This window comes from Alternaria incomplexa (genome assembly GCF_024043165.1).
Source record: "Alternaria incomplexa strain BMP 0042 chromosome Unknown scaffold_1, whole genome shotgun sequence".
Classification (NCBI taxonomy): domain Eukaryota; kingdom Fungi; phylum Ascomycota; class Dothideomycetes; order Pleosporales; family Pleosporaceae; genus Alternaria; species Alternaria incomplexa.
Genome location: NW_026249850.1, coordinates 1,269,087 through 1,295,776, shown reverse-complemented (window position 1 = coordinate 1,295,776; position 26,690 = coordinate 1,269,087). Strand labels below are relative to the sequence as shown.

The 26,690-nt window shown below is 53.6% G+C and overlaps 8 protein-coding genes across 8 annotated transcripts; 4 read left to right on the top strand and 4 right to left on the bottom strand.

The window, feature by feature from the left end:
- Positions 1–501: 501 nt before the first annotated feature.
- J4E90_000463 (uncharacterized protein) lies at positions 502–2,266 on the bottom strand (the record flags this gene model as incomplete). The annotated part of the gene is made up of 4 exons (XM_051430059.1): positions 502–1,208; positions 1,258–2,051; positions 2,109–2,146; positions 2,195–2,266. 4 exons carry the CDS (start codon positions 2,264–2,266, stop codon positions 502–504), a joined length of 1,611 nt encoding a protein of 536 aa, XP_051295546.1.
- Positions 2,267–5,079: 2,813 nt separating this feature from the next.
- J4E90_000462 (uncharacterized protein) lies at positions 5,080–11,036 on the top strand (the record flags this gene model as incomplete). Its single annotated transcript, XM_051430058.1, has 3 exons — positions 5,080–5,267; positions 5,320–10,635; positions 10,685–11,036. 3 exons carry the CDS (start codon positions 5,080–5,082, stop codon positions 11,034–11,036), a joined length of 5,856 nt encoding a protein of 1,951 aa, XP_051295545.1.
- Positions 11,037–12,535: 1,499 nt separating this feature from the next.
- J4E90_000461 (uncharacterized protein) lies at positions 12,536–14,296 on the top strand (the record flags this gene model as incomplete). Its single annotated transcript, XM_051430057.1, has 5 exons — positions 12,536–12,760; positions 12,818–12,918; positions 12,974–13,484; positions 13,548–14,039; positions 14,099–14,296. The coding sequence occupies 5 exons, from the start codon at positions 12,536–12,538 to the stop codon at positions 14,294–14,296; spliced, it is 1,527 nt and encodes a 508-aa protein (XP_051295544.1).
- Positions 14,297–14,953: 657 nt separating this feature from the next.
- Positions 14,954–15,827, top strand: J4E90_000460 (uncharacterized protein; the record flags this gene model as incomplete). The annotated part of the gene is made up of 3 exons (XM_051430056.1): positions 14,954–15,020; positions 15,082–15,177; positions 15,262–15,827. The coding sequence occupies 3 exons, from the start codon at positions 14,954–14,956 to the stop codon at positions 15,825–15,827; spliced, it is 729 nt and encodes a 242-aa protein (XP_051295543.1).
- Positions 15,828–16,493: 666 nt separating this feature from the next.
- J4E90_000459 (uncharacterized protein) lies at positions 16,494–18,938 on the bottom strand (the record flags this gene model as incomplete). The annotated part of the gene is made up of 3 exons (XM_051430055.1): positions 16,494–16,590; positions 16,642–18,596; positions 18,648–18,938. The coding sequence occupies 3 exons, from the start codon at positions 18,936–18,938 to the stop codon at positions 16,494–16,496; spliced, it is 2,343 nt and encodes a 780-aa protein (XP_051295542.1).
- A 1,289-nt stretch (positions 18,939–20,227) lies between these two features.
- J4E90_000458 (uncharacterized protein) lies at positions 20,228–21,475 on the top strand (the record flags this gene model as incomplete). Its single annotated transcript, XM_051430054.1, has 2 exons — positions 20,228–20,284; positions 20,342–21,475. 2 exons carry the CDS (start codon positions 20,228–20,230, stop codon positions 21,473–21,475), a joined length of 1,191 nt encoding a protein of 396 aa, XP_051295541.1.
- A 2,192-nt stretch (positions 21,476–23,667) lies between these two features.
- J4E90_000457 (uncharacterized protein) lies at positions 23,668–24,369 on the bottom strand (the record flags this gene model as incomplete). Its single annotated transcript, XM_051430053.1, has 3 exons — positions 23,668–23,774; positions 23,840–24,111; positions 24,185–24,369. 3 exons carry the CDS (start codon positions 24,367–24,369, stop codon positions 23,668–23,670), a joined length of 564 nt encoding a protein of 187 aa, XP_051295540.1.
- A 1,392-nt stretch (positions 24,370–25,761) lies between these two features.
- Positions 25,762–26,609, bottom strand: GAR1 (H/ACA snoRNP pseudouridylase subunit; the record flags this gene model as incomplete). Its single annotated transcript, XM_051430052.1, has 5 exons — positions 25,762–26,032; positions 26,081–26,226; positions 26,280–26,380; positions 26,430–26,483; positions 26,534–26,609. 5 exons carry the CDS (start codon positions 26,607–26,609, stop codon positions 25,762–25,764), a joined length of 648 nt encoding a protein of 215 aa, XP_051295539.1.
- Positions 26,610–26,690: the final 81 nt, after the last annotated feature.

Sequence of the window (26,690 nt, the reverse complement as noted above, 5' to 3'; positions counted from 1 at the left end):
CTTCACTTTATCTTGCTTGGGCGATTTATCAATGTAGTCGCCATGGCAGGCTATAACCTACACAAGTGAGTTTCGAAGAAGATTGAGTAAGGGTGTCTTGGAATAGTTTAAGTTTTATGGTTGAGACAGAGTAAGATGACTCTATGCTGCACTGCGTGTCGATGCTCAAGTATTCACGTTGGCATTTCGGAGATGCAGATTCATCGAACCTTGTGGAGGACTACTTCTCTGCTACCATCTAGTTTACACAAAGTCGTCCTTATTGCACAACATTACATGCATTCACAACTGAAGAACGAGCATACTTAGACAATTCAAGGTCTCATTTCATTGCGCACCATACATACAACAGTACAGCAAAACTATTAGAATTTCACCTAAGCCAAAGAAAACCACACTACTCTTCCAGGCCACTCGTCAAAGACGGTGCCGGTAAACCCAAGGGGAATAAGCGCAAACCCACGCAAACTATGCAAGATAAATACAAAGTTGACCGATATCTTACAACAGGATCATAGCCATGCCTGAGGCAACGGCAGCAACAACGTACAGACCCATGCCGAAAGCACCGTTGGTGAATTGGGGAGCGGACAGACCGGCGGCAGCACTGCCGGAGCCAGATGCGTCACCAGAGCTGGAAGCACCGGTAGCCTTGGCAGCGGCGCCCTTGACGGAGCCAGTGCCATCGACACCGGCGTCCTTGAGAAGGGAAGAGCAGCCGGAAGCGGTGGGGCTGGCAACAGCCTTCTTGGAAGTCGCCTGACCCTTGAAGTCGCAGCCATCGCTGACCTTCTTAGCGTAGGCGTTGAGAGCGAAAGAGAGCTGCTCGCGGCTGGAGCACATGCCGTAGACACCGTAGGGGCCGGCAGTGGCGTTCTTGTTGATACCCTGGCAGTACTCGCCGTCCTTCTCACCGCAGATGAAGCCGAACATCTTGCCGAAGTCCTCCTCCTCGGTGTCATCGGCGACTTGGCAGCTGAGAGTCTCCATCATGCACGAGCAGAGGTTGGCGTTGGCGACAGGTGGGAGGGGGTCAGACTCGGCCTCCCACTTGCCAGAAGTGACCTTGGGGCACGAGGCAGCGGCGGTGTTGCTGGGCTTGTACTCGGACATCTTGACACCGACGGGGGTGGCCTTGGCGATCTGCTTGGACAGGTTGTCAAAGTCGTCGTTAGTCTCGACCTTGCCGCCCTTGATGGAAGCGAGACCTGGGAAATGTTAGAGGCGATTCCAAGGATCAAAATATGGGAAACTTACCGAACTTGTTCTCCTCCTCGAAGTACATGTAGACGATACCTCCAGACCAGACACCAGTCATTTGCTTGCCGTAGAGAGCACCGACCTCAGTGAACTTGCGGGGGCGAGGAGTGTTGCAACCGTACTCAGCGAAGAAGACGGGAACGTTGTACTTCTCAAAGTTCTTGGTCTGGACATCGAAACCGGACTCAGTGAAGGAGGAGTCACCGCACCACGAGTAGATGTTGTAACCCCAGAAGTCAATAGCGCTGTCGGCGTCGCCGCAGTCGAAGTAGTTGGCCATGTTCTCACGGATGTCGGCATCGTCGTTGGTGGCGTATCCGACACCAATCTCACGGTAGTTCTTGCTCTTGATGTAGGCCTTGGTGTCACGGACAGCTGCCTTGACGAAAGCGCTAGCAACGGTGTTGTTGGGCTGGTTGCTGACCTCGTTTCCGGCGAAGAAACCGAGAGTGTTGTCGTACTTCATCATCTCGTCAACGACGCTGGTGTAGCGCTCGTATAGCTCGACAGTCCAGCCGGGGTCGTCACGGTTGATCGACAGTCCTGGCTCAGACAGATCGGCTACAACGTAGATGCCCGCATCGGCAAGCTGGGTCATGCAGTCCTCATGGTCCTTCTTGGGATCAATAGCGTACACACGGATAGTGTTGGTCTGGAGCTTCTTGAGCTGCTCAATGTCACGCTTGCATGCTGATGAGTCGGCAAGAGGGTCGGTGATGTCAAGGTCGTCGGTCGAGGCAGCTGTGGAGTTGGAGTTGATTTCTTGCTGGTATGCGACACCCTTCATGAAACTGCGCGATTGTTAGCTTGGCTTTTCTTGACTATTCTTGAGTTCTTGGGTCTCTTACAATTGTTCACCACTGTTCTTCTGGAAAAACTTCTGGCCCTAGGCATTGTTAGACACGGAAGTCGCACCTGTCGCACGACATCATACCTTGATGACAATGGGGTCAACGGCGGCTTGAACGCCCGCGAATAGGGCCGCAGTAGCGAAGATTCCACGCATCTTGGTAATAATAGTATAAGACGAGTTCCAAGAGTAGTGGTGGTGTTGGCGAGAGCTTGGGTTGAATCGCCGAGATTTGTGTTTAAAGGGTGTAGAGAATGTGTTTAGGAAGGAACAATGAGATGAAGGAGTGTGGCGCAACAGCGAATGAGGCTGTATGCGAAAAATGAATTATTCAAGGACGTAAAGACGGACTGGTAAAACAGAAAAGTGAGTGTAGAAACGACTCTGAGGCACAACGAGTGAAGAAATGTAGGGTCAATCAAGCATTCCAAGAGGGATCAGCGAGGGTTCACCTGTGCCCCTGATACTAGGCTTGTTTCGCATTCATGGCCCGAGCGCCTTCGGGACCATCATCTATTCTTCTATTGCACCAACACCGCAGGTAATATGAATGTTGGATGTTGGAGACTACACGTCCAGCTTCACGGTATGATAGTCAGCTTCTTTCACCAAAATATTACCAATGTTATTGTCGCATTTTGAGACTGTCAGCGCGGCTCGTAGTCAAGAGTCGCGATCTCGACGCGTACGTACACCCAATTTCGCACCCCACTGAGAGCCGCCTGAGCCCCACTGCGGATCATGTTGCTAAATTGAATGGCGTCTCTGCAGATGTCACGGTATGTGTCCCGAGCAGTCCCGGTGCGCCGTGTTGGATTATACGAGAGAAGGCGGGAAGTCGAGACTGTGGATCTTGGGGATGGATGTCGGCGATTGCGATGTTCGTCGACGCTGGAGTGCACAGCCTCGTGCAGCCTCGTGAAGCCCCGGCGTGACCGCGGCACTTTAGGTTCGGAGGCACACGACACGCAGTTTGTGCAGCTGAAACCTAGTCGTTGGTGTGGCGAAGTCGCTCGCGCCGTGAGGCGGCCAATGGATCATGGTGCGTTCACAGGCAGATGCCGCTGACGCTGGTGTTCGCACGTCTGCGACTCGGCTCCAGACAGCCATTGGTCATCACAAGGGAGGGGCATGGCGAGGCTTCAGGCCGGGAGCTGGCATGCCCGAGAGCGTTTGAGAGTAATGCTTGCATACAAAGATAGCTGGTCAAGGAGTGTGCGCAGTTATGTATTGATGAAGCGGTTACGGGCTAAGAGAAGTGCATGTAGAGAGTTTGCATACAGACGTAATCGAGATCAGACTTGCTACACTGGTGTTAGGACGACTTAGACGCTCTGTAGCCGGCTCATTTGCCATAGTGTCGACGTTGGGAACCGGGCGGCCTAATATAGCTCGCCAGCTGGGGCCCTGGTCGGTTGAATTGGGGTGCGGTGAGGGATTCCGTCATCATGCGATCGCTTTTGATTCATGCACGACTCAGGAGACTCAGGCGCAACGAGACAGCGGCTTTTGGGAGGGAAGTAAACATGCAGGCGGCAAAAGGACTGGGGCATGTTGAGGTGCGGTGTGTTCGGGTGTGATCAGGCTCAACAGAAGCACTAGCAGCGACTGGCGGCCGTCAGCCCCCTTTGGATTGCGACACCAAGCACCGTTGGCCTTTGATGAGCTAGGGCTAGGGCGTTGCGGAAGCGCGCCACGTCGCGATTGGCCGTCAGATAAGAAACTTATCGTCGCTATCGCGGCCGGTCGAGCAGCGGGCGAAGCAGGCGGGACTGCCTTGGTCTGCCGGGTCGCTAGTCGTGGTTTGATCAGCGCGGGCCTCGCAACCGTGCAGAGCAGTCTTTGTTGGCCCATGGCTGCGAGCAGTCGTGACGTGAGCGAGGGCGAGTCCAGCGGCGTCACGACCAGCAGCAGCGGGGGAGCAGAGGCAAAAAGCGGTACTGCAGTCTCGAGCTGTCAGCCGAGTCACCCAGAGCGCGCTGCGTCGGCGCCGGGTGACGGCAAGCAGGGCGGTGGTGTCGTCTTTGTTGTTGGTGTATTCGGGAACCGGTAGTATCGATATGCAAGCAGATCGGAGATTCCATGGTAGCTGGTTTCCTGGCCAGCGCCGTGCGGCCTCCGCCAGAGCAGCGCGCAGAGGGCGCGCAGCAGATCGCAGCTCCTCTTGCTCGAGTGAGCGCAGCGGAGCAGCTTTGTAGTGTGCATACGTCCATGATCTCCGGTGCCTTTTTTAGAGGGGCGACTCAATATCGGGACGTGAATGCTAGCGAAGGGGACCCATGCGCAGCGTCTCTGACGGCGTTAGGCTAGCTTGGCGGTCGTGCCTTTCATTTTCAGGGGAAGCTGCTAAAAAGCTCTTTGCCTGCCCTTCCGCATTCCACACTGTCGCTCACTCACCACCTTCTTCTTCACGTGTCCGTTTTCTTCTACATTGCCTCTCGTTTCATTGCGTTGAGGTTGTGTAGCTTGGACGACCCGCCCCGACTGCTCCCTCATCCGCCTTGAGGAGGAGAGCCGCTACCCGCCACTTCCACCCAGCCTAATTCCCACTTTCGCCCCAGCAGCAGACAAGCGCCGATTCGCCGCGCGTCTCTCCTGGCAACCACGACCGGCTGCATACTCAGCTTTCCACTCGCTACGCCCGACCACAACACCAGACTCTCTTGCACTGCAGCAGGCACGAGCAGCCCGCTGTGCTACTGAGACATCGCCGCCCCCGCGATAAACAGCGAGCCACTTCCACAACAACACACTCGTTCAACCACCCCATCTGCACCTAGTGCACCGACGTCAACCGTATTTCGCGGCAGCACGACTACGAGCAATCCGACTCTGCCGCTCCTAATGCCCATTGTTTGAGGTACGACCGCCCCTCCGACGCTCGCCGTTTCAGCATTGGCGGCCCCTTGCGCGACAGTTATTGACAGCTCGCCTCGCAGATTTACATCCCACTCTAATAGCTTCCCACGATGTCCGGACATCCACAGGGAGGCCACTACGACGACGGCTACGGCCAGACTCAAGGCCACGCCCAGGGCCAGCCTCAGGGCCAGGACGCCTACTACCACGACGATCAGTACGGCCAGTATCACGACGACGCCCACGGCGCCCAGTACCCGCAGCAGGGCCAGCACACCGATTCCTATTATGACGAGCAGTGCGTATAGACCTTTCGCGATGTTCTCGATCGATTGCTAACAGCCATGCAGAGGTTACTATGACGGCCAGCAGGGCGGTCAATACCAACAAAACGGCTACTACGACGAGCGCGGCCAGCAGGGCTACCAAGACGAGTATTATAACGACCAGTACTACGACCAAGGTGGTGCCCAGGACGGCTACGCAGCCAACGGCCAGCAGCCCCGTCGCCGTCAGCACGACTCTGAGGAAGACTCTGAAACTTTCAGCGACTTTACTATGCGTTCCGACATGGCTCGTGCCACCGACATGGACTACTACGGTCGCGGGGACGAGAGGTACAACAGCTACGCCGAGGGCAACCGCGGCTACCGTCCCCCTTCATCTCAAGTTTCATATGGTGGCAACCGCTCGTCTGGTGCTTCAACGCCAATCTACGGCATGGACTACTCAAACGCCCTTCCCGCCGGACAGCGCTCTCGCGAGCCTTACCCGGCGTGGACTGCCGAAGCCCAGATTCCCTGCACCAAGGAGGAGATTGAGGACATCTTTCTCGACTTGACCGCTAAGTTCGGTTTCCAGCGTGACAGCATGCGCAACATGTACGATCACTTCATGACCCTGCTCGATTCGCGTGCGTCCCGCATGTCGCCCAACCAAGCGCTTCTGTCGTTGCACGCCGATTACATCGGTGGAGAGAACGCCAACTACCGTCGATGGTACTTCGCGGCTCATCTCGATCTGGATGATGCCGTTGGCTTCGCCAACATGAACCTCGGAAAGGCCAACCGCCGCACCCGCAAGGCTCGCAAGGCCGCCAAGAAGAAGGCCAGCGAGAACCCAGGCAACGAGCAAGAGACTCTCGACGCTTACGAGGGCGACAACAGTCTGGAGGCTGCTGAATACCGCTGGAAGACCCGCATGAACCGCATGTCGCAACACGACCGTGTTCGTCAGGTCGCCCTATACCTTCTCTGTTGGGGAGAGGCCAACCAGGTCCGTTTCATGCCTGAGTTGATGTGCTTCATCTTCAAGTGCGCCGACGACTGGCTAAACTCGCCTGCTGGACAAGCTCAGACGGAGCCAATCGAGGAGTTCACCTACCTCAACAATGTCATCACGCCGTTGTACCAGTACTGCCGTGATCAAGGATACGAGATCCAAGATGGCAAATACGTCCGTCGCGAACGCGATCACGCAGCCATCATTGGATACGATGACATGAACCAACTCTTCTGGTACCCAGAGGGTCTCGAGCGCATCGTATTCGAGGACAAGTCTCGTCTTGTCGACATCCCACCGGCTGAGCGTTACGCAAAGTTGAAGGATGTCCTCTGGAAGAAGGTCTTCTTCAAGACATACTACGAGCGCCGTTCGTGGTTCCACATGGTTATCAACTTCAACCGTATCTGGGTCATTCATCTGACATCCTTCTGGTTCTACACGGCTTTCAACTCGCAACCTCTCTACACCAAGGGCTACGAACAACAACGAGACCAGAAACCCGAGAAGGCCGCTACCTTGTCTGTAGTTGCTCTTGGTGGTACCATTGCCTGTTTCATCCAGATCTTCGCTACTATCTGCGAGTGGTGCTACGTTCCTCGACGATGGGCTGGTGCTCAGCATCTTACGAAGCGTCTCTTGTTCCTCATCTTGTGCTTCGTCGTCAACATCGCTCCCAGTGTCTACATTCTTGGTATGGACAAGCGCACCGGTACTATCGCCAACGTTCTCGGTGGTGTTCAGTTCGCTATCGCTTTGGCCACCTTCGTGTTCTTCTCGCTCATGCCTATCGGAGGTTTGTTCGGCAGCTACCTGACACGCAACTCTCGCAAGTATGTTGCAAGTCAAACGTTCACTGCCAGCTACCCTCGCCTCGCCGGCAACGACATGTGGATGTCTTATGGCCTCTGGGTCTTGGTCTTCGCTGCCAAGCTTGCTGAGTCGTACTTCTTCCTGACTCTGTCGATCAAGGACCCTATTCGCATCCTGTCACACATGAAGAAGCCCTCTTGCCTTGGAGACGCCATCATTGGTAACATCCTCTGCAAGTACCAGCCTCGAATCTTGCTCGGTCTCATGTACTTCATGGACTTGATCTTGTTCTTCTTGGACTCTTACCTGTGGTACATCATTGCGAACATGTTGTTCTCTGTCTCTCGGTCTTTCTACTTGGGTGTCTCGATCTGGACACCATGGAGAAACATCTTCTCTCGTCTGCCCAAGCGTATCTACTCAAAGGTTCTCGCCACCACCGACATGGAGATCAAGTACAAGCCCAAGGTCCTCATTTCTCAGATTTGGAACGCTGTGGTCATCTCCATGTACCGCGAGCATCTCCTTGCCATCGACCACGTCCAGAAGCTGCTTTACCACCAGGTTCCTTCCGAGCAAGAGGGCAAGCGCACTCTGCGTGCTCCTACCTTCTTCGTCTCCCAGGAAGATCACTCCTTCAAGACTGAGTTCTTCCCTGCTCAGAGCGAAGCCGAACGCCGTATTTCTTTCTTCGCTCAGTCGCTGTCGACTCCCATCCCCGAGCCTCTACCAGTCGACAATATGCCCACATTCACAGTCTTGATTCCCCACTACGGTGAAAAGATTCTATTGTCTCTCCGTGAGATCATTCGCGAGGACGAGCCTTACTCTCGTGTCACTCTTCTTGAGTACCTCAAGCAGCTTCACCCTCACGAGTGGGACTGCTTTGTCAAGGACACCAAGATTCTTGCCGATGAGACCTCTCAATTCAATGGTGACGACGAAAAGGGCGAGAAGGACACCGCTAAGAGCAAGATCGACGATCTTCCTTTCTACTGCATTGGTTTCAAGTCCGCCGCACCTGAGTACACCCTCCGCACTCGTATCTGGGCTTCTCTTCGTTCGCAGACTCTTTACCGTACCATCTCTGGTTTCATGAACTACAGCCGCGCTATCAAGCTTCTCTACCGCGTAGAGAACCCTGAAGTCGTCCAAATGTTCGGTGGCAACTCTGACAAGCTTGAGCGTGAACTCGAGCGTATGGCCAGGCGCAAGTACAAGATCTGTGTATCTATGCAACGTTACGCCAAGTTCAGCAAGGAAGAACGCGAGAACACCGAGTTCCTCCTCCGTGCATACCCCGACCTTCAAATTGCCTACCTGGATGAGGAGCCTCCTATGAACGAGGGAGAAGAACCGCGTATCTACTCTGCTCTTATCGATGGTCACTCTGAGCTCATGGACAACGGCATGCGTCGTCCCAAGTTCCGCATTCAACTCTCCGGCAACCCAATTCTTGGTGACGGCAAGTCCGACAACCAGAACCACTCCATCATCTTCTACCGAGGAGAGTACATTCAGCTCATCGACGCCAACCAAGACAACTACCTTGAAGAGTGCCTGAAGATTCGCAGCGTCCTCGCTGAGTTCGAAGAGATGACCACTGACAATGTCTCACCTTACACTCCTGGCCTTCCCAGCTCCAACTTCAACCCTGTTGCCATTCTCGGAGCCCGTGAATACATTTTCTCCGAGAACATTGGTATCCTTGGTGACATCGCTGCCGGAAAGGAACAGACGTTCGGTACTATGTTTGCTCGTACATTGGCCCAGATCGGTGGTAAGCTCCATTACGGTCATCCTGATTTCCTCAACGGTATCTTCATGACAACACGTGGTGGTGTCTCCAAGGCGCAGAAGGGTCTCCATCTCAACGAGGATATTTACGCTGGTATGAACGCTCTTCTCCGCGGTGGTCGCATAAAGCACTGCGAGTACTACCAGTGTGGTAAGGGTCGTGATCTTGGTTTTGGATCCGTCCTCAACTTCACCACCAAGATTGGTACAGGTATGGGAGAGCAGATGTTGTCTCGCGAGTACTACTACATGGGTACTCAACTTCCTCTCGACCGATTCCTGTCCTTCTACTACGCCCATCCTGGTTTCCACATCAACAACATGTTCATTATGTTGTCGGTCCAGTGCTTTATGTTCGTACTCATCCACCTCGGCGCGCTCAACCACGAGACGATTCTCTGCCACTTCAACAAGGACCTTCCCATCACCGATCCTCAGTGGCCCAACGGTTGCGCCAACTTGGTACCCGTATTCGACTGGGTCTCGCGTTGTATCGTTTCCATCTTCATCGTGTTCTTCATCTCTTTCGTTCCCCTTGTGGTCCAAGAGTTGACTGAGCGTGGTTTCTGGCGTGCCGCGACTCGTCTCGCCAAGCACTTTTCCTCCGGATCGCCCTTCTTCGAGGTTTTCGTCACTCAGATCTACGCCAACGCTCTCCACACCAACTTGTCTTACGGTGGTGCTCGTTACATTGGTACCGGACGTGGTTTCGCGACAGCCCGTATCCCCTTCGGTATCTTGTTCTCACGATTCGCTGGTCCTTCCATCTACATTGGAGCCCGTTCGTTGATGATGCTGCTGTTTGCCACCATCACAGTTTGGGGTCCATGGCTCATCTACTTCTGGGCATCCCTGTTGTCCCTGTGCTTGGCACCGTTCCTTTTCAACCCCCATCAATTCTCATGGGACGACTTCTTCATCGACTACAGGGAGTACCTTCGCTGGCTGTCTCGTGGAAACACCCGCTCGCACAGTGCCTCCTGGATCGGATACTGCCGTCTCTCGCGTACGCGTATCACTGGTTTCAAGCGCAAGGCTCTCGGTGACCCATCCGCTAAACTTTCCGGTGATGTCCCTCGTGCTCACTTCACGAACATCTTCATGAGCGAGGTATTCGGACCTCTCGTCTTGGTTGCCATTACCATCATCCCCTACTTGTTCATCAACGCCCAGACTGGTGTCAATGACAACCGCCACAAGGAAGACGAAAAGACTGACCTGGATCCTCCAAAGGCGTCTGGTGCTCTGGTCCGTATCGGACTCATTGCATTCGGTCCCATCGCCATCAACGCTGGTGCTCTTCTGGGCTTCTTCGCTTTGGCTTGTTGCGCGGGTCCTCTGCTCAGCATGTGCTGCAAGAAATTCGGAGCCGTTCTGGCTGCTATTGCGCACGCCATTGCTGTTCTCGTCCTCCTCATCTTCTTTGTTGTTCTCATGTTCCTTGAGGGCTTCAGCTTCCCCAGAGCTTTGTCTGGTATGATCGCCGTTGTCGCTATTCAGCGATTCTTCTTCAAGCTGATCATCACGCTTGCTCTCACTCGTGAGTTCAAGGCTGACACCGCCAACATTGCCTGGTGGACAGGAAAGTGGTACACGATGGGATGGCACACAATCTCTCAGCCTGGTCGTGAATTCCTCTGCAAGATCACAGAGTTGGGCATGTTCGCCGCCGACTTCATTCTCGGCCACGTGCTCCTCTTCTTCATGCTTCCGATCTTGTTGATCCCATACGCCGACAAGGGCCACTCTGTCATGCTGTTCTGGCTGCGACCTAGGTATGTTCCCTCATTACTCGTTCAATTAACATCCGCTAATACGCAACAGTCGTCAAATTCGTCCTCCAATTTACTCGCTCAAGCAGACCAAGCTTCGCAAGCGTCGTGTCATCCGCTACGCTATCCTGTACTTCGTCCTCCTAGTCGTCTTCTTGTGCTTGATCGTTGGCCCAATCGTCGCCGGCAAGTACATCAAGTTGGGCGTCGACCTGCCTCTGTCAATCTTGCAGCCTACTGGATACAGCAACAACGACACCACAAACACCCCTACCGGATCATGTGTCAACGGCATGAAATGTCCATTATGGAACGATGGTGCTGCCACAGGTGGAGGTGATGCCGGTGGTGCCGCTGCGACCGACGATGCCGCTCGCCGATTCCGTCGGTACATGGCATACTAAAAGCACATAGCGCGAATCGTTGTTTACTGCTTTCGCAGCCTGCATTGTACAATATTGGCAAATCATGAGCGTGGCGACATGGCTTGGTCCCATAATGATTGTAATATCCACTACAGCATTTCCTTCGTTTTAGGCGTTCTACGGCGGGCTACATCGACCTGCTTTCTCTCTTTCTGAACACATTGGTGTCCGCCTATGGCGCGGACTTGACTGCACATACACATGAAGGGGCTGTTTTGGTTCATCATGGAAGGCGAATATGTTAGAAAGTGAATTCATTACATAGATATATTGATGTCTTAACAACTACGATCTTCTCTCTTGTGACTTTATGCTCTCGTGCATCTTCTAATGTTGTCGTTCTGGTATCGCAGGCCCAATCCATATCGCTCATGGTGGCCGTTGGTTACTGTTCTTTACCCACGCTACTCCGTAGGCCAAGCGAAGCAAAGGGCCTCTTCCACTTGCACTGCTCCAACTCCGTCCCCTGGATGAACCTTGCAGCTCATCATATATTCACGTGAGAAGTCGCTCTTCTCGGGTAGAACGTATTCACTTTCGCTACTTGGGATTTGCGGATGTCGTATCTTGAGCTATTCCGCCATATACCCTCCCATACTGAGCCCCTTGGATGGGCCGCTGGAGCACGAGCAGATAATCAAAGCTTCTGTCGGTGTGCAGCTTGTCGATCCATATCACCATGAACTCGGGCTCATCTTCTAGTTCGAATTCATTGACGGGACATGCCTTACCTGCGCGACGCCACGTTCGCGTTGCTCTTGCGTGTGGATGACTGTTTTTTTATCCAGCTCAGTGGGGAAAAATTTGATTGGCTGAGTTGCCCGTGATCGTTGATACAATCGCATATTCACTATTTCGTATATAAGACGCTGCTCAAGCTGTGACCTCAACCTGGGAAGTGATGATGAGAGGAGATAGTTGATTTTGCGAGGCAACGGACAAGTCTTTCCACACCACTCCTTCTGCACCGTCGAAGTGGCTCTAACTTACATTAAAAGCATCATACGAGAGACTACTAACCAAGACGAAGTCTCCTGCCCGTTATGTAACCAGTTCTCTTACCGAGCATTACGCCCCGCCTAGGTAGGATCAGTATGCATCGTGGCCTCGGCCGGTGCGATAAGAAGGCTCAACTGGTTGCCTGACACCCTGCAAGGGTTTAAAGTACTAGAAGGGTGTAGGATTAATGAAGTCCAGAGCCGTGTACGAGAAAGTATTCGAGATTGATGACTGGTAGTGGAGCATGTCTCTAACTGCTTCTGAAATCGACTCGTCCCAAATGCGTAGAAAATGTTACTATTGGGAGGCTATAGAGAGGTCTCGAGGGCTACCTGGAAGGTTGGTCAACAGACACACGCGCTGCCCAGGTGTACACACGGAGCTAACCGCTTTGGGACGGCATTCCCGGCGTCGCCGCAACATTGCCCAGGTGAACCCCCAAACATCAAGGAGGTACCATTGATAACACGACCAGCAATATGGACCTGCATGAGATACAGAATGTTACTGCGCGCTTCATCGCCGACGCCAATACGCAGTTCAATCGCATACCCGGCTCCGCCATCGCTGTTCGCTACATCAAGTCGAGTTACCAGAACGACCCCGTTCGCAGCGCGGTAGAGCTGTTCCTGTTCCTCTTCGCCGTGCGCTACCTACTTGCACCCAAGTATAGCACGAAGAAGAAGGTTCAACTTACGGATGAGGTGTGTTTTGCGCCTTGCAGACAGGCTGACCGACATGGTGGGCTGACAAGGAAATAGGAGATCGATGAATTGGTCGAAGACTGGACGCCAGAACCGCTTGTCGCGCCCACTACTGCCCTCGAGGAATTGGACAACGAGAAGCGACCCATCATTGTTGGGTATGGCAAACGCCCCTCCCAGTGTTCCGAACCAATGCTAATGAGCACCGCGCAGACCGACCGGCCCCAAGTCGAAGCTCTCCAATGGCCGCACCGTCACGAACCTTGCCTCGTACAATTTCTACAACTTCCTCTCCAACGATGTCCTCAAAGACAAGGCCATTCAGACCCTGCGCACATACGGCGTCGGCCCCTGTGGCCCCCCTGGTTTCTACGGCACACAGGATGTTCACATGAAGACCGAAGCCGACGTCGCTGCACACCTCGGTGTCCCCGCCTGCATCATCTACGCGCAGTCCTTCTCGACCATAAGCAGTGTGATTCCCAGTTTCAGCAAGAGAGGAGATATCATCGTGGCGGACAAGGCGCTCAACTTCGCTGCGCGAAAGGGCATTCAAATCAGTCGCAGTACTGTCAGGTGGTTCGAACACAATGATATGGAGGATTTGGAGAACGTCCTAAAGAAGGTTGTCAAGGAGCAGGCCAAGAAGCCGCTCACCAGACGCTTCATCATCACCGAGGGCCTGTTTGAGAACATTGGGGATGTGGTGAACCTGCCAAAGATCGTACGTCTATCGCGTGTTCATGCTAATTACCAAGGTGGACGAATCGGCTAACAGCTTGTGTAGGTTGAACTCAAACTCAAGTATAAATTCCGTCTTATCCTCGACGAAACCTGGTCCTACGGCGTCCTCGGTCGCACCGGCGGCGGCGTCACCGAAGCGCAGAACGTCGACGCTGCAGAAGTAGACATGATCATCGGCTCGCTTTCTGGCCCTCTCTGCGCGGCAGGAGGATTCTGTGCTGGTAATGAGGAAGTTGTTGAGCATCAGCGCATCTCGTCCGCATCCTACACCTATTCCGCTGCGCTTCCTGCTTTGTTGAGTACAACAGCGAGTGAAACAATCAGCCTGTTGCAACAACAACCGGATATCCTCGCGGGACTCAGGGACAATGTCAAGGCGATGCGGGGACAGCTGGACCCCAGGAGTGATTGGGTCAAGTGCAGTAGCTCAGGAGATAACCCTATCATGCTCCTTGTTCTCAAAGACGAGGTTATTGAGAACAAGAAACTGAGCATAGACGATCAGAACCAGATCTTCAGGGAAGTTGTCGACGAGGTACGTTCTCTCCGTTGCGTTCCCGATTTTATCTTTAGGCAAGTTGCTAACAGCCACAGTGTCTCGCAAACGGCGTCCTCATCACACGACTCAAGTCTTTCCCACTCGGTCTTGGATTGAACCCCCGGGATGCAGGCTGGCAACCTACACCTGCACTGAAGGTGTGCGTCACCAGTGGTCTGACAAAGAAGGAGACAGAGAAGGCCGGCACAATCATAAGGCATGCCGTCACCAAGATTGTAAGCCGACGGAAGTAGATCATGAAGCTGATGGGCATTGGGTTTTGGGCATTGCCAGCATGAAGGCGGCGTTTGGGCTTCGAGCATTTGCTAATGGCCTGTGTATATGTATGATATACTTCTTGTATAATTTCCTTGCCATGTATATCTCGTAATAGATAATTTCTTGTTTAGAGCGACTGCAATAGTAGAAGGGCTTTTGTGCTGACTGTGCAACGCGCTGAGGCAAGACATCTCTCAATTTCGGCGCACAGTGCTGAGTAGGCAGATCCTAACCCCTCTGTTCAGGACACAGTCACATACTTGGATATGCTGAACGAAGAACTGCCGATGTAAAGGAACAATTGCCGCAGGCACGTGCGAATCACATGGCTGAGCCGGGCAGTGCAGCAGCAGCACGGAAGTTTGCGTAGGACGAAAATGACGTTGGTCCCCAGCCGCCTTGATCTAGGCCCAAATTGCCCGGGGCACGTCACTGCCTACCTGCGCACACCAACAGCAAGCTTTCTCCACGCAACAACCCTACCCAGACCCTTAACTTTCCCGCTCCCCCCCTCTAGTTTCTGCCTTTGCGCAACACAAGACACCTCGATATCTCTGTCTTGAATCTCGATTTGAAGCAAGCGGAAGCGGCCTACTGCACAGTACACACACACCCGCAACAACATCAAAACCATGTCGCAACGACGGAACGGCGGAGAGCCGCAGCCCAAAGACGAGATGCCCCCAGCGAAGGGTGAGGGTATGTTAGCAAAATAACCCAACGCGATATATGGACAAGAAAGAGCTAACAAGGAGAACAGTGCAGGACAAGCAAAAAAGGCTCCTCTCGCAGGACGCTGGACATTTCTCTCTTGTCAGAGCTCTGCACGCCGCTGACTACATTACCGAGCTCAATGGTACGTTTCTCAATGTCCATTCCGATATACATTTCCGCCAGTTACGACGCGAAGGAACGTGAACCCGTACTAACAAGATACTAGGCTTCTGCGGCGTAATGTCCATCATGTCCTCCCTCCGCTACTGCACGCAGTCAGACCCCTTCAACTACACGAACCTGTACTGGGCCCTCGGCTTCATCCCCCTCGGTCTCTTCTTCGACTTCATGGACGGCAAAGTCGCCCGCTGGCGCAAGAAGGCGTCGCTCATGGGCCAGGAACTCGATTCCTTAGCCGACCTCGTCTCCTTCGGTGTTAGTCCCGCCGCCGCTGCCTTCTGTCTCGGTCTGCGCACCCCCGTCGACCATCTCCTCCTCAGCTTCTTCGTGCTCTGCGGTCTTACGCGTCTCGCGAGGTTCAACGTTACGGTTGCTATGGTGCCAAAGGATGCGACGGGCAAGAGCAAGTACTTCGAGGGCACGCCGATTCCCATGTCACTGGGTATTGTGCAGGTCATGGCATACTGGGTATACAAGGGCTGGACGCTGGAGCAGATTCCCATGGGTCTTTGGCTTGAGGGCACGGCGTTTGAGTTTCACCCTGTTGTTGCCATGTTCATTCTTCACGGATGTTTGATGGTTAGCAAGAGCGTCCATATTCCCAAGCCCTAGATTGCTGGAGCAGAGGAGAGAAGCTCAGCATTTTGTATGTGAGCCGCTGCGATTGGGACGATGGAAGTAATGGATCTTTGGCCTATAGAGAGGATAATCGGCTACTTTTGTCCTGTTAGTAAGACGCATGACGATGCTATGATCGATTAGCGGGCGTACAAAATACAATGATACCCTATTATCAAAATCATCTAAAAGAGACTCGACTGAAACTGCACCATCTCTAGAGGAAGCAGCATTGAAAGGCAATTACCATGTCACTGCAAGTCCCTGTGAATTAAGAAGTCTATTCGAATTGTTACTATTACAGAGAAAGTCAAGTTCAATGACTGTGGTATCATGGTTCTAAATCTGCGATTCAAGCCTTCCTGAACCAACAACAGGAAGAGGAAAGTTCCATCAAACAGGATCAAACCAGTTTCTAACCCGGTACACCTGATGCCGACCTAAATGCTGCAAGGAGCCAAGCTCTCCAGAGATGGAGTATGCAAACATGCCGGAAAGGTACAAGATAGCTTGTCTGGAACCTCCACCAGGGCCATGGTAACGCAGTATGATCGTGTCTTGTGGCAACTGCTCGACGATCATGACGTCTATTTTGGTGTAGGCGACGACATTGTCGCAAACGGGAACAAGGAAAGTATGTCAAGCTGTGCAGTGATACAATCACCGCGTGATGATCAAAGAGAAACCGTCGAGCCATTGTGCGCAGGAGCCTGATATGCCGCCGATGGTGTAGCCACGAGGAGGGATGAGCGTGTGTCTACACATTCGGGTTAGCTAGTATTCGTCAAGCCATGGATCTCATACATACCCGCTACCACCATTTGGGTTTCCATACCACTCGCTCTTCCTCCCCAGGCTTGTTAGTATTTGTAGACCATCGATCCAAAGGCCAGCGCGCAGAGAAAAGCCCAGCAGCAGCTCTCCTTTCCGGGTATCCAAGGCAAACTCAGTCATGCTACCTCCTCGCTTGCCGAAAAGTTGGGTGTGTGTGTCTTCATACACAAATTCCAATCCATCCACCGCGGAACCATGGTACACTTTGATGCTAAGCAAAAGCTTGGTTTGAATATGGACGTAATCGAAGATGACTTCATGAGGCTGTGAGCCCTGCATCTGTGAGTAGCCAAGCTTGCCACCGCGGTAGCCCCATCGCCCGTCCGGTATCTTGACTCGGGAGTTCTTCTGGTTGGAAAGCTGGCTGAAATCCTCCACCACGTGCTTGCCTCCACCGGCAGAGTAGACTTCGAGCTTCAAGCGCAACTTTTGCTTCTCCTTGGGTAACAAAGAACGAAGCGAGTTTTCTTCCAGTGCAACCTGTCGTGGATACTGGTTGTCCTGTTCAGGAAACTCTTTCCAGTAGTGACAAACCTCCTCTCCTTCGGTGTACAGCTCCACCCATGCGATGCCTGATTTCGAGGTTGCGATGACACCGCCTTGGCTAACATCGACTGTCCACACTTGGACACTGCCATCCCCATTGATGTTCGGGCTATCGATAGGTATGCGGAAACAGGGGTGAAATCGGAAACGGAGGACATCGAGCTTGTGCCATCTGCACTCGTCGTTTGGCAGGACCAGACGCTGACCGGTTGACTTGGTGCGGGTTGAGTAGGGTTCTCGGCAAGTGAAGGTTCGGTTCAATGTAACGTAGTCGCGTAACATTACACCCGACTCCTGATGAGGACAACCAAAGAGATGACCCGTCTCATGCAGATGGGCACCGATGCCTATGTTGGCAGCTTCCCAATTGCTTCCAGATTCATTACAGTCATTGGCGACGAAGGCAGTGTTAGTTTGCGTACAGTCTTGGAAAGCCTGGAAAACTTCTTCGATGCTCGACGGATAGCTATGGAGCGCATGCGAGCCGAAGATGGCTAGCTGTAGATCTCCAGTACCCCCGCCTAGAGCCGCATGTCCTCGAACTGTGTTCTCTTGCGTGTCCCAATGTGTGTCGAGGAACAGACAAGAGACGTAGTGTTTCTGGCCTGGTACCATGGGGAAGTAGTCTCTACATGCTTCTATGGCAATGTCGAAAAGTTCGTTCTTCTTGGTTCCTGGTCCGTACTGCTGTGCGCGTTCTAGGTCGCGTATTTCAGCGACAGACCTTCTTGAGCGTATGACGTGGATTTTGGCTTGCGTCCGGTATTGGTTGTGCTCCCAATCCTGGTAGCTTAGCGTTCCAGGTTCCCAGGCATCTTCAAATCGGAAGCAGCGTCGACCGAATCCGTAACGCTTCATTTGCTCGCCAGTAAAGGCCTGCCAAAGATACGCAGCCATACGGAATTTCTTAGTCGCAAGTTCGAGGTCGTTACCTTCTCGCTCGATGCGCTCTGGTGGGGCGTCGTAAGTGCCGGGAGAATCATGACCTAGTATGATCGCAAGCTGGAGAGGCGGCGAGTGCGACAATGGGAGGTAATTAATGTTGATGAAAGAGGCATGTGCGGGTACCGAGGTGTTCGGTGAGGAGACCTTGGGCGAGGCAAAGTCAAGTCGGATCCTGTTCCAGCCAGGCTCCAGGTGCACCAAGGCCTTGAAGTAGGAGTCATGTACTGGCCAGCAAGTAGATGGGAAGCGGCCCTGATGGTGATTAACCGTAAGTGTGCCGTCCAGCGGTTTGCTCTGTGCTTCACCGATCTGCCCGAATATGAGCAGTACCTGCTGGTGTACCCAGGAGTTATCCGAGACCGATAGGATGCGCGGCGCGAGTAGCGAAGATCTATTAAACGAGCTGTTGGAGCCGGTCGAGGTAGGCGATGCTAAACCCTGGAGGTACTGTTAGAGCAACGTCTTGCGAAGATGGCTACGATTTCTTACATTCATGCTATAACGCTTCACGGGGTCGACAGTCGGTCGTTGAGGTCGCGCAGGCGCAGGTGTAGGGCCATTGGTGAGGTCTTTGGTTTGAGTGTTGACTTCGTCGGTGGTAGAGGTGGCTGGCGTAGTAGAGGGCGTCGACGAGCCAACTTGAGAGGAGTTCAAGGTAGAGGCGGATACGCGATGGGCTAAGCCTTTGCCGTTCTGGGCATCGGCACCATTTGCTTGCTTGTCGCCATTCTTGGACATGCGGCTGCTCTTCCTACCAAGGCTTCTGAGGAAAGACGGCATGGTGACAACTACGGCGCTGGTATACGGGTCGAATTATGAAATCATAGGCGTAGGTATCGTCCAAGGTCCAAAGTGGATATGTTCAGTGTCGTCTCAGTGAGGTACAGCGCAGGTAGGTAACGAGCGACAAGGAGGGCGCGGTTGTGGAGCTGTGAGGACGCGTAATACGGCGAGCGTGATAATCACTGATAGGGTGGGAACAAGCGAGCGGGAGAGTGTACTGGCAATAGCTATGTACTATGCGGGAAGCGAGTGAAAGCAGGATATGCAGTATAACGGGAGAGGGCAAAGAAAAGCTGGTGGTGAAGAAAGTGGCAGCGCTGTCGAGGTGGAGAGGCAGCCGACGTGAAGTGCAGCAGCTCCGTCGATCCAAGCTAGCAGGACCGAACAGGTAGTTGTTCAATTGGGAAGGCTCTAGCGCCAAAGCAGGCCAGTTGGCAGGAATTGGCCTTGTTGCGCAACTGCGGGAGGACAGCTAGTAAGAGTTGCGACTGTGGAGTCGAGCGCGAGCGCATGGTGAGCAGGCGTTCGCGACTTCCTAGCGACTCAACGAATGACGTTGGTGCGCAACGTCCTCTAGCCGCTTTGGGACGGCAGGTCGTGATCTGACATGTGTATGCCATCCAGTGTCATGTCCTTCAGCGCCGTGAGCGACAATGGCATGGCAAGCTGTCCGCCTTTGACACACGCATGTGATGCGCATGCGGCGTCGAGGCATATGTGGTGGCCGGCCCCGTCACCGATTCTGCGCGTCGTCATCCGCGCATCCATGTGGTGTAGCTCGAGAAGCAACGGACCTCGCCCGTTCCCCGAGCATGGCCTGCAGCGATAAGGCAAGGCGTGTCTGAAACATTCCCACGGTCCAGCGTTACCGATACCATACGGTACCTCTCCTGTCTTACTCAGCACGTTACCGCAGCCACCAGATGCGCGACCCCTGCCGCTCGCCAAACCCTCAGCAGCATAGGTTTTCTTTGTTGCAGGCGCACTCGGACAAGGCTCCAGCGCCGGATAGGAGCCCGCTATGGGGTCACTAAGGCTTTCGTGCCGCTTGCGACTCCTAGCACCTTGACTTCATCATCACTCCTACAACGCCCTGGCAAGTACGAGGCCTGTGCTGCCGCAGACTTTGAGGCTAGTCCGCTTGCATCGCCAGCTCCTCACATTCCTTGCCGGACCGTCACCTCAGCTCCGCCCACGTTTCGTCTGTAGCAGCTCTATCGAGACGTTCAGCGGGCCATATCACTGCTGGATCTCCCTACCCCGTCGTCCAACCCAATTGCTCCGCCATGGCTGAACAGGATGAAGTCGCGAGCAAGGTCCTGCGGAGGGCCCAAGTCTCAAAGGTCCATCTCTCCGTCTGCAGCCCCTCGCCCTTTGTTTGCTAACCAGGTGCACTACAGATGACCCGAACGCTGCAGAACCGCCTCGCCCTGGCCAACGTCAAGATGAAGAACGGCTGGGAAAGCCTCAGCCTGGATGCCATTGAACCCGTCCTCGACGGCGCTGAGCGCAAACGTAAGCGCCCCGGCTCCAGCAACGAAGCCATGTCGGATGTTTCGAGCGTCTCCGAGCGCTTCTATCAACCCAGCGTCCTCGACTCCTCCCCACTCCAAGCCCCCATATTCTCCGACGATGTCCGACGATCCGTCAGCCGGTCCGTCAGCACAGGCAGTTACCTTCAAAACAAGCGGCCCCGTCAAGACCGGACAATGTACCCAGCATCGAGCAACCACGCCCGTGTCAAGGTGAGGACAGCCACCAGCGCTGCTACCTCATGGAAGAACAGCTTCCAACTGCCCGAGTCTTCGCCCGTATACCATCGCCGGCACGCACGTTTTGGTCGTCAACATGTCCCTAGCCTTTCTTTCGTCTCCGAAACCTCGACCGTTCCCGATCCACATTCGCCCCTACTCTCCGAAGACGATGACGAAGACCTACCCATCACATCCTTCTCTATCAACAGATCGCACTTCTCCCTCGACCGATCGCACTTCCAGTCATCGCCGCCGCCGCAGAGGGCCCCACGCACGCCGCCCCCTGATGTCGCTCGCTCAGCACGTCTCCGACAACGTGGATTCAATGCTGCCGGCGCAGCTCGGGAAGGAAAGCAAGGAGATGACGATGCAAACCTCTTGATGTACCTGGCTACATCACCGACACCAGTCCGTCCAGGTCACCAGAAGCCGCAGATGCTTGCGCCATCGACTCCACCACCCAAAGCGACGCCTCTTCCCTCGTCGATGATGTCCACGCCTGGCGGTGGCGGCTCTCACTACATGGGTTTCGGACTTGCGACACCGTCGACAAACCTCAATTTTGCCGAGTTCCTCAACATGTCGCCGAGTCCTGCCCAGGCCAATGCATCGTCATGGAACCGCACCCCTGTGGCCACACGAACACCTGCTGCCGTCCGAGAAGCACGACGTCACCTCAACTTCGATAACATTGGTCCTCCTGGTGACGCTTCCCATATGAACGCCCATGTTGGAAGAATGGACGGTCCAATGGACCTTGGCGGAGAGCTCATCTCGTGATCCTTACATCATCTTCCACATACAGCCCAGCACTCATGTGGGCACGACGCAACGACACCAGGGCGACATTAAGCATGCGCAGTGCATCGCCCCGCCACCAATCCACCCAACGCCGCTATCGAATGGCGTCTCCTTTCTTCACTTACTTTTGATTCCTTGATAAGCATGGCGTTTACAGAGGCAAGACCTCTTTGGTTATGGAGGGCATCATCGACACAACCCATGCATAACTGCATACGTTTCCTACGTTATCTTTCGCAAGTACCGCCCAACCGCCCCTTGGCGGCAAAATCGAGCTAGCAGCAACGCAAGCGCTTTGTATCACCCTTCACGCATATCCCCGTTTGAACACTTTTTTCCAGCGACTGTATTCTACGCAATTTTCTGTTCATTTGTTTGCTATCAGCTCAGCACAGCATAGTATAGCAGTATCACATTACGCGAGCGGTAGAATGGGACCGACGGCCTAGCCAGGCACCTCCGAAATGCAACTGCATTTTGGGGTTTGGTCATGTAGGCGAATAATAAGATGCATTGAATGATAAAGTGCCGTACATACTTGTTTCCTGGTCTCGCTAATGCACTGTGGGAAGGCTGTGTACGATAGCGAATCATCGCTACGCCACACGTCTGCATTTCCAACCACTACCACCACTTGTCTGAAAGCTATGCGGCAAATGCGAACATGATCAACGGTTTGCAGCAGATTGAAGTACACTAAAGATCCTATGCACCCTTCACGAGCGGCAACACCTGGGTGTTACAACGACCACGCCGCCCTTCCCATCACACCATCACGTATTACCTGCATGTACCCTACATACACAGAACAACACATCAATTCAGAAGATCTCGAACCACTGCACCCCAGGTAAGAGTCATAAAGCTCTACAAGGAGCAGCCAGCCACACACCCCTCCTCCTAACCTCCGCATATCCTCACAGCCAATGAAGTCTGCCCAAATCGACGCGCTCCAGAAGTCGCCGACGCGTTTCGTGCCAACTTCGTGTCCGAGTCGCAGCGTCTTGATTGGTCACGGCGCTGGTAAAAGGCGAGGCCAGCCCTTGTCGCCAAGGGTAACCATTAAGCCCCAATCTGGAAGCGTGGCTGGTATTGAAACGTGATGATGTAAGAATGCGCGGCTGGGAAATCTATCTGTACGGTGTGGATTCGTGACGGTATGATCGCCGATTTAGTGGGTGTTAGGCCCGTGGCTGGTGGTGCATGGGCGCGGGCGGCTTGGGTAACGAACGGGATTAATACACCTCACTTCTGATAAATGCGTCGGCTGGGTGACGGCGAAGGACGGGACGGGTCACGCATGCATTGTCAAGATGACCACTTAATGTTGATCTTGAAGAAGCAAAGGCATTGATCACTGCTATCGCACCTCCCAGGGCTAAAGACCGAAGTTCCTTTTCTCGCCCTTCGTACTTCTTTTGCCCAGGTCCACGTATTAGCCTCGAATCCAGAGGGCCCGCGGCTCCATCTCCGGGTAAGACCAAGACCCGGGACTCTTTTTGTCAGTGCGAAATGGGGGTTCTACCAAACCTGCTTTCGGTGGTGCATTGTCTGTGTTCGTATTCCATCCTGGCTATGAGGGAATTAGGATTGGTGCTTATGATGGCGTTCCTAGCTTCCGCGGAGAGAGAGGGTCAGATTGGGATTCAGATGCAGGGCGAAATGTGAAATGCAGGTCGAGTCGCGGTACCAGTCGTAATCACACCGCGAGTTCCATGGTGTATGAGGCTCTTCGTGCCTGAAAGGTTATGATTCCCATGGGAAGAAATGGGTGTATGCCCTGCAGATAGCTAGCAGTCTGCAACCGTCCCATGGTAGCCTGACAGCATGTTGGCAGTTGTTAGGGGCAAGAGTAACTTCTTCTGCTCCAATCGATTATTATGGAAAATGCATTTTGCTATTATTCATCATACAGATCTGATAGCCGGAAGATCCGCCAGTCCTGCTACGTTTCCTTACATTCACCCATCTTTCCATACTATGCGTCCCATCGGTATCTCGTAATGAAGAAGAATAACATTTCCCTAACGCCGCCGCTATTGCTGGAAATCACGCAATACGCGCTTCTTTCATATACGCGTGGCCATCGTCAGAAAGCAGAAAATAAGACACAAAGAAGATGGACAAGAGTCCAAAGAAGAGCTGGAAGTTGGCGGGTCTGAGCCGTTGGATCACCTGGCATATGTGTTCGAGTTGACTTGGCTCGCCATGACCATCATCCACACGAGGAATATGCTTCCGATGATCCAGAAAGCGAACTCGGCTTGCCAGCATTGGCCTGTTTACTGTTAGCCATATGTCTCTTCATTTGTCCGAGTGATTTCAAACACCAAGAATACTTACAGATATTCCTCTGCTGCAGAAATGCTAATGTATCCATGTTCGGCCCATCCACGTCATTGTTGAAGACGTATGTATTGCACTGGTTGTTGATGTTGGGTCCGGCGAAGAGTTGTATCGCAGTTCCGATTATTCCGGCGATGAAAAGGACGAGGAGGATGAAGGATAGGAGCATCATGGTACCCGGGAGGAGTTTCCGTTGCGCGATGAAGACGATTTCGATGATGATGAAGATTATGGCCAGAGTGCCAACTGTGACGCCGTAGGGCATAATCCTGTGAGGCTCGTTAGCAAAGCGTCTGTATGCATGCCGCCCAGCAATGTTCATGGCTTATAGATTGTACATACCATGGCGTCCCCAATCCCATCCGATCTTGTATCGCCATAAACTGCGCGTTCACTCCCAGTATTGTTCCGGCTGTTGCAAGCATGACAATCGTCCAGATGTTCAGTTGTAGGTCGGGCCAGTAGTACTTCTCCCGTACTACTACCGCTGAGCCCACAACTGTGCCTGAATGTCCTGCGCGAGCCATTGTATCTTTCTGTCGCGCCTCGGCGGCTAAGTCGGGAGGGTTCTGGTGAATGCGATTGCGGGCAGGCTTGCGCTAGAGTGTTCTTGCTGTGGCGTTCGATATGCGCAACGGTGGTATTTCGCCGGTGCAACGGTTCTTCGAGTCCAGAGTTCTTGCGCTTCGAGCTACAGAGCCTCGTGTCGTTGATTTGCTATGCCGCCTATCCGCAGATTAGGCTTGGGACTTGGCGCTGTCGCAACGCTTCCCTTCTCCTATACCGCGAAAATCGGGTGCTTTTTCGCTCCCGTTCTCAATTGCTTTTGTCGCGAAAGTATCTCGAGTCTCTGCGCTCGCGGTCGTGTAGTGCGTGTGATGATGGATGACGTTACAGGTAACCTCAGCAACGTGCGAGGGTGTTGCGGGGCGGGTGCGGAGGTCTCGGAGGTGCCTAAACAGCGAACACTTCCTTCAGGGTGGTGTTATCGTGGACGGGAGAATCAGGAAAGATGTTTGCGGAGACGCGGGGAATAGAATGATGGAAATTGCGAATGCACGATGCTGAAATTGCCAAAGCCCCTGTTGTTGTGGTCCGAGGAACCTTCATAGCAGCCCAGCCTCCCAAGCTAGGATGGGGCTGGGAACGAGACTATTGGACCGGCGCAAACATCCCTTTGCTACAAACCTGGCATGTTGACATGGCTCCAGTGTTTGACAGTTGTGACGTCTGATTTATTATCTACTGTTAGTTTCTTCGAAATTAGCATTGACTGGTCTGCGCATGTTTTTCATGTTGATCATAAGCCGTGCGGCTCACTGCAGCAGCGCGTAAACTAAACTACAGAGCCACCCAATGCGAACAGGCATCTAGGTACGGATCACTCATGGTACACAATTATACAGCTGTATACAGCGAGTTTGCGTTCCGCAGGCCTTCCAGATGTGCAACACTTTTGGAAGCGCTCTTTCATGGCTGCAGTGAACAACTACCAGTCTGACGAACAGACCGTAATCTAGCGATTTCCAAAACAACAGCTCGTACTAGCGGACCAAGTGCATTCGTGTGATCTTTGCCGTTTAATCGATAAGTCTGGCTTGCGACGTCTTGCGAGCGTTTCCCGCACGGTCGCTGGCGTTGAACTCTGCTCTAGAAAATGTTTCAGTCGCCCAAATGCATCGGGCAGGTTGGACTTCAGAGTAATTTGACTAGAAAATATAACGCGCGCGTCCTTTACAAGATGTCCATAGCATGGCGCCATGTCTAGACATGATACATTGGCCCCATCAACTCCAAAACGCCTCAAATGATCATGGTATCGGTAGGTAGTCGTAGAATCGAGCCGAAACGGCAGCGCAAACGGGTGCGCATTGCCAGCGTGTTCCGAATGAAGTGGTGACCGTCCCGGATCGAGGCACTTAGTATCCTCCTCGGCCACGTCCACCAAAACCACCACCGCCGCGTCCACCTCTTGAGAACCCACCACCGCCGCCGCCGCGACCGCCGAATCCACTTCCTCCACGGCCACCGAAACCGCCGCCACGTCCAGGAGGTCCACCACGTCCTCGGGGTGCTCCACGACCACGACCTCCGAAGCCGCGAGCTGCGCCACGAGGTGCTCCACGACCGGCACCGGCGGCCCTCTTAGGTTTCGTAACACCACCGACGGGCTTAGGCTTGGGAAGGAATCTAAAGGAATTAGCGCAAAAATCCCAAATGCCATCTGAACCGGCTCACCTGTCAAGAGGGAGCAGCTTGTCGCCTCCAATGTAGAATTTGTCGCCAGCCTTGAAAGACTTGGCTTGTATGCCCTCTTGAGGCTTGATGGTGAAGTAGACCTGGTTCAACGGGCCGAGGATTTCGTCGACTTTGCCGATGGGTGTCTATCGCTGGGTCAGCCCGTCATCCTTGCCTTTTCCCGTCGCGGTATATGTACCTTGTTCTCCAGGTAGATGGGCGCGTTGAAGTAGGGAATCTTGGTGTTTATCGATTCGCAGAACATCTCGTTTTCGCAGTCGTGAACGAATTTGCCCATTTCTAGCATGGTCATTAGCGCTTTGCTTGACCGTGTGATCGCGCCACGTACCGATGACAGTGTCTGGGGGCCCGAAAGAGCCTCCTCCGAAGCCACCGCCGCGTCCTGTCGCGCATTAGCTAAAAGTCGTGTAGAGCTTTCGACATGCTACACACCTCCACGAGGAGTAAATCCACCACGTCCGCCGAAGCCGCCGCCGCGACCACCACGAGGAGTTCCGCGAAATGCCATGTTGTTGGTGATGTTGAATGTGGATCGGTGCGCGAAAGGTGAGCTTGGTCTAGAGCTTCGCGAAAAGTTCGACTGAAAATG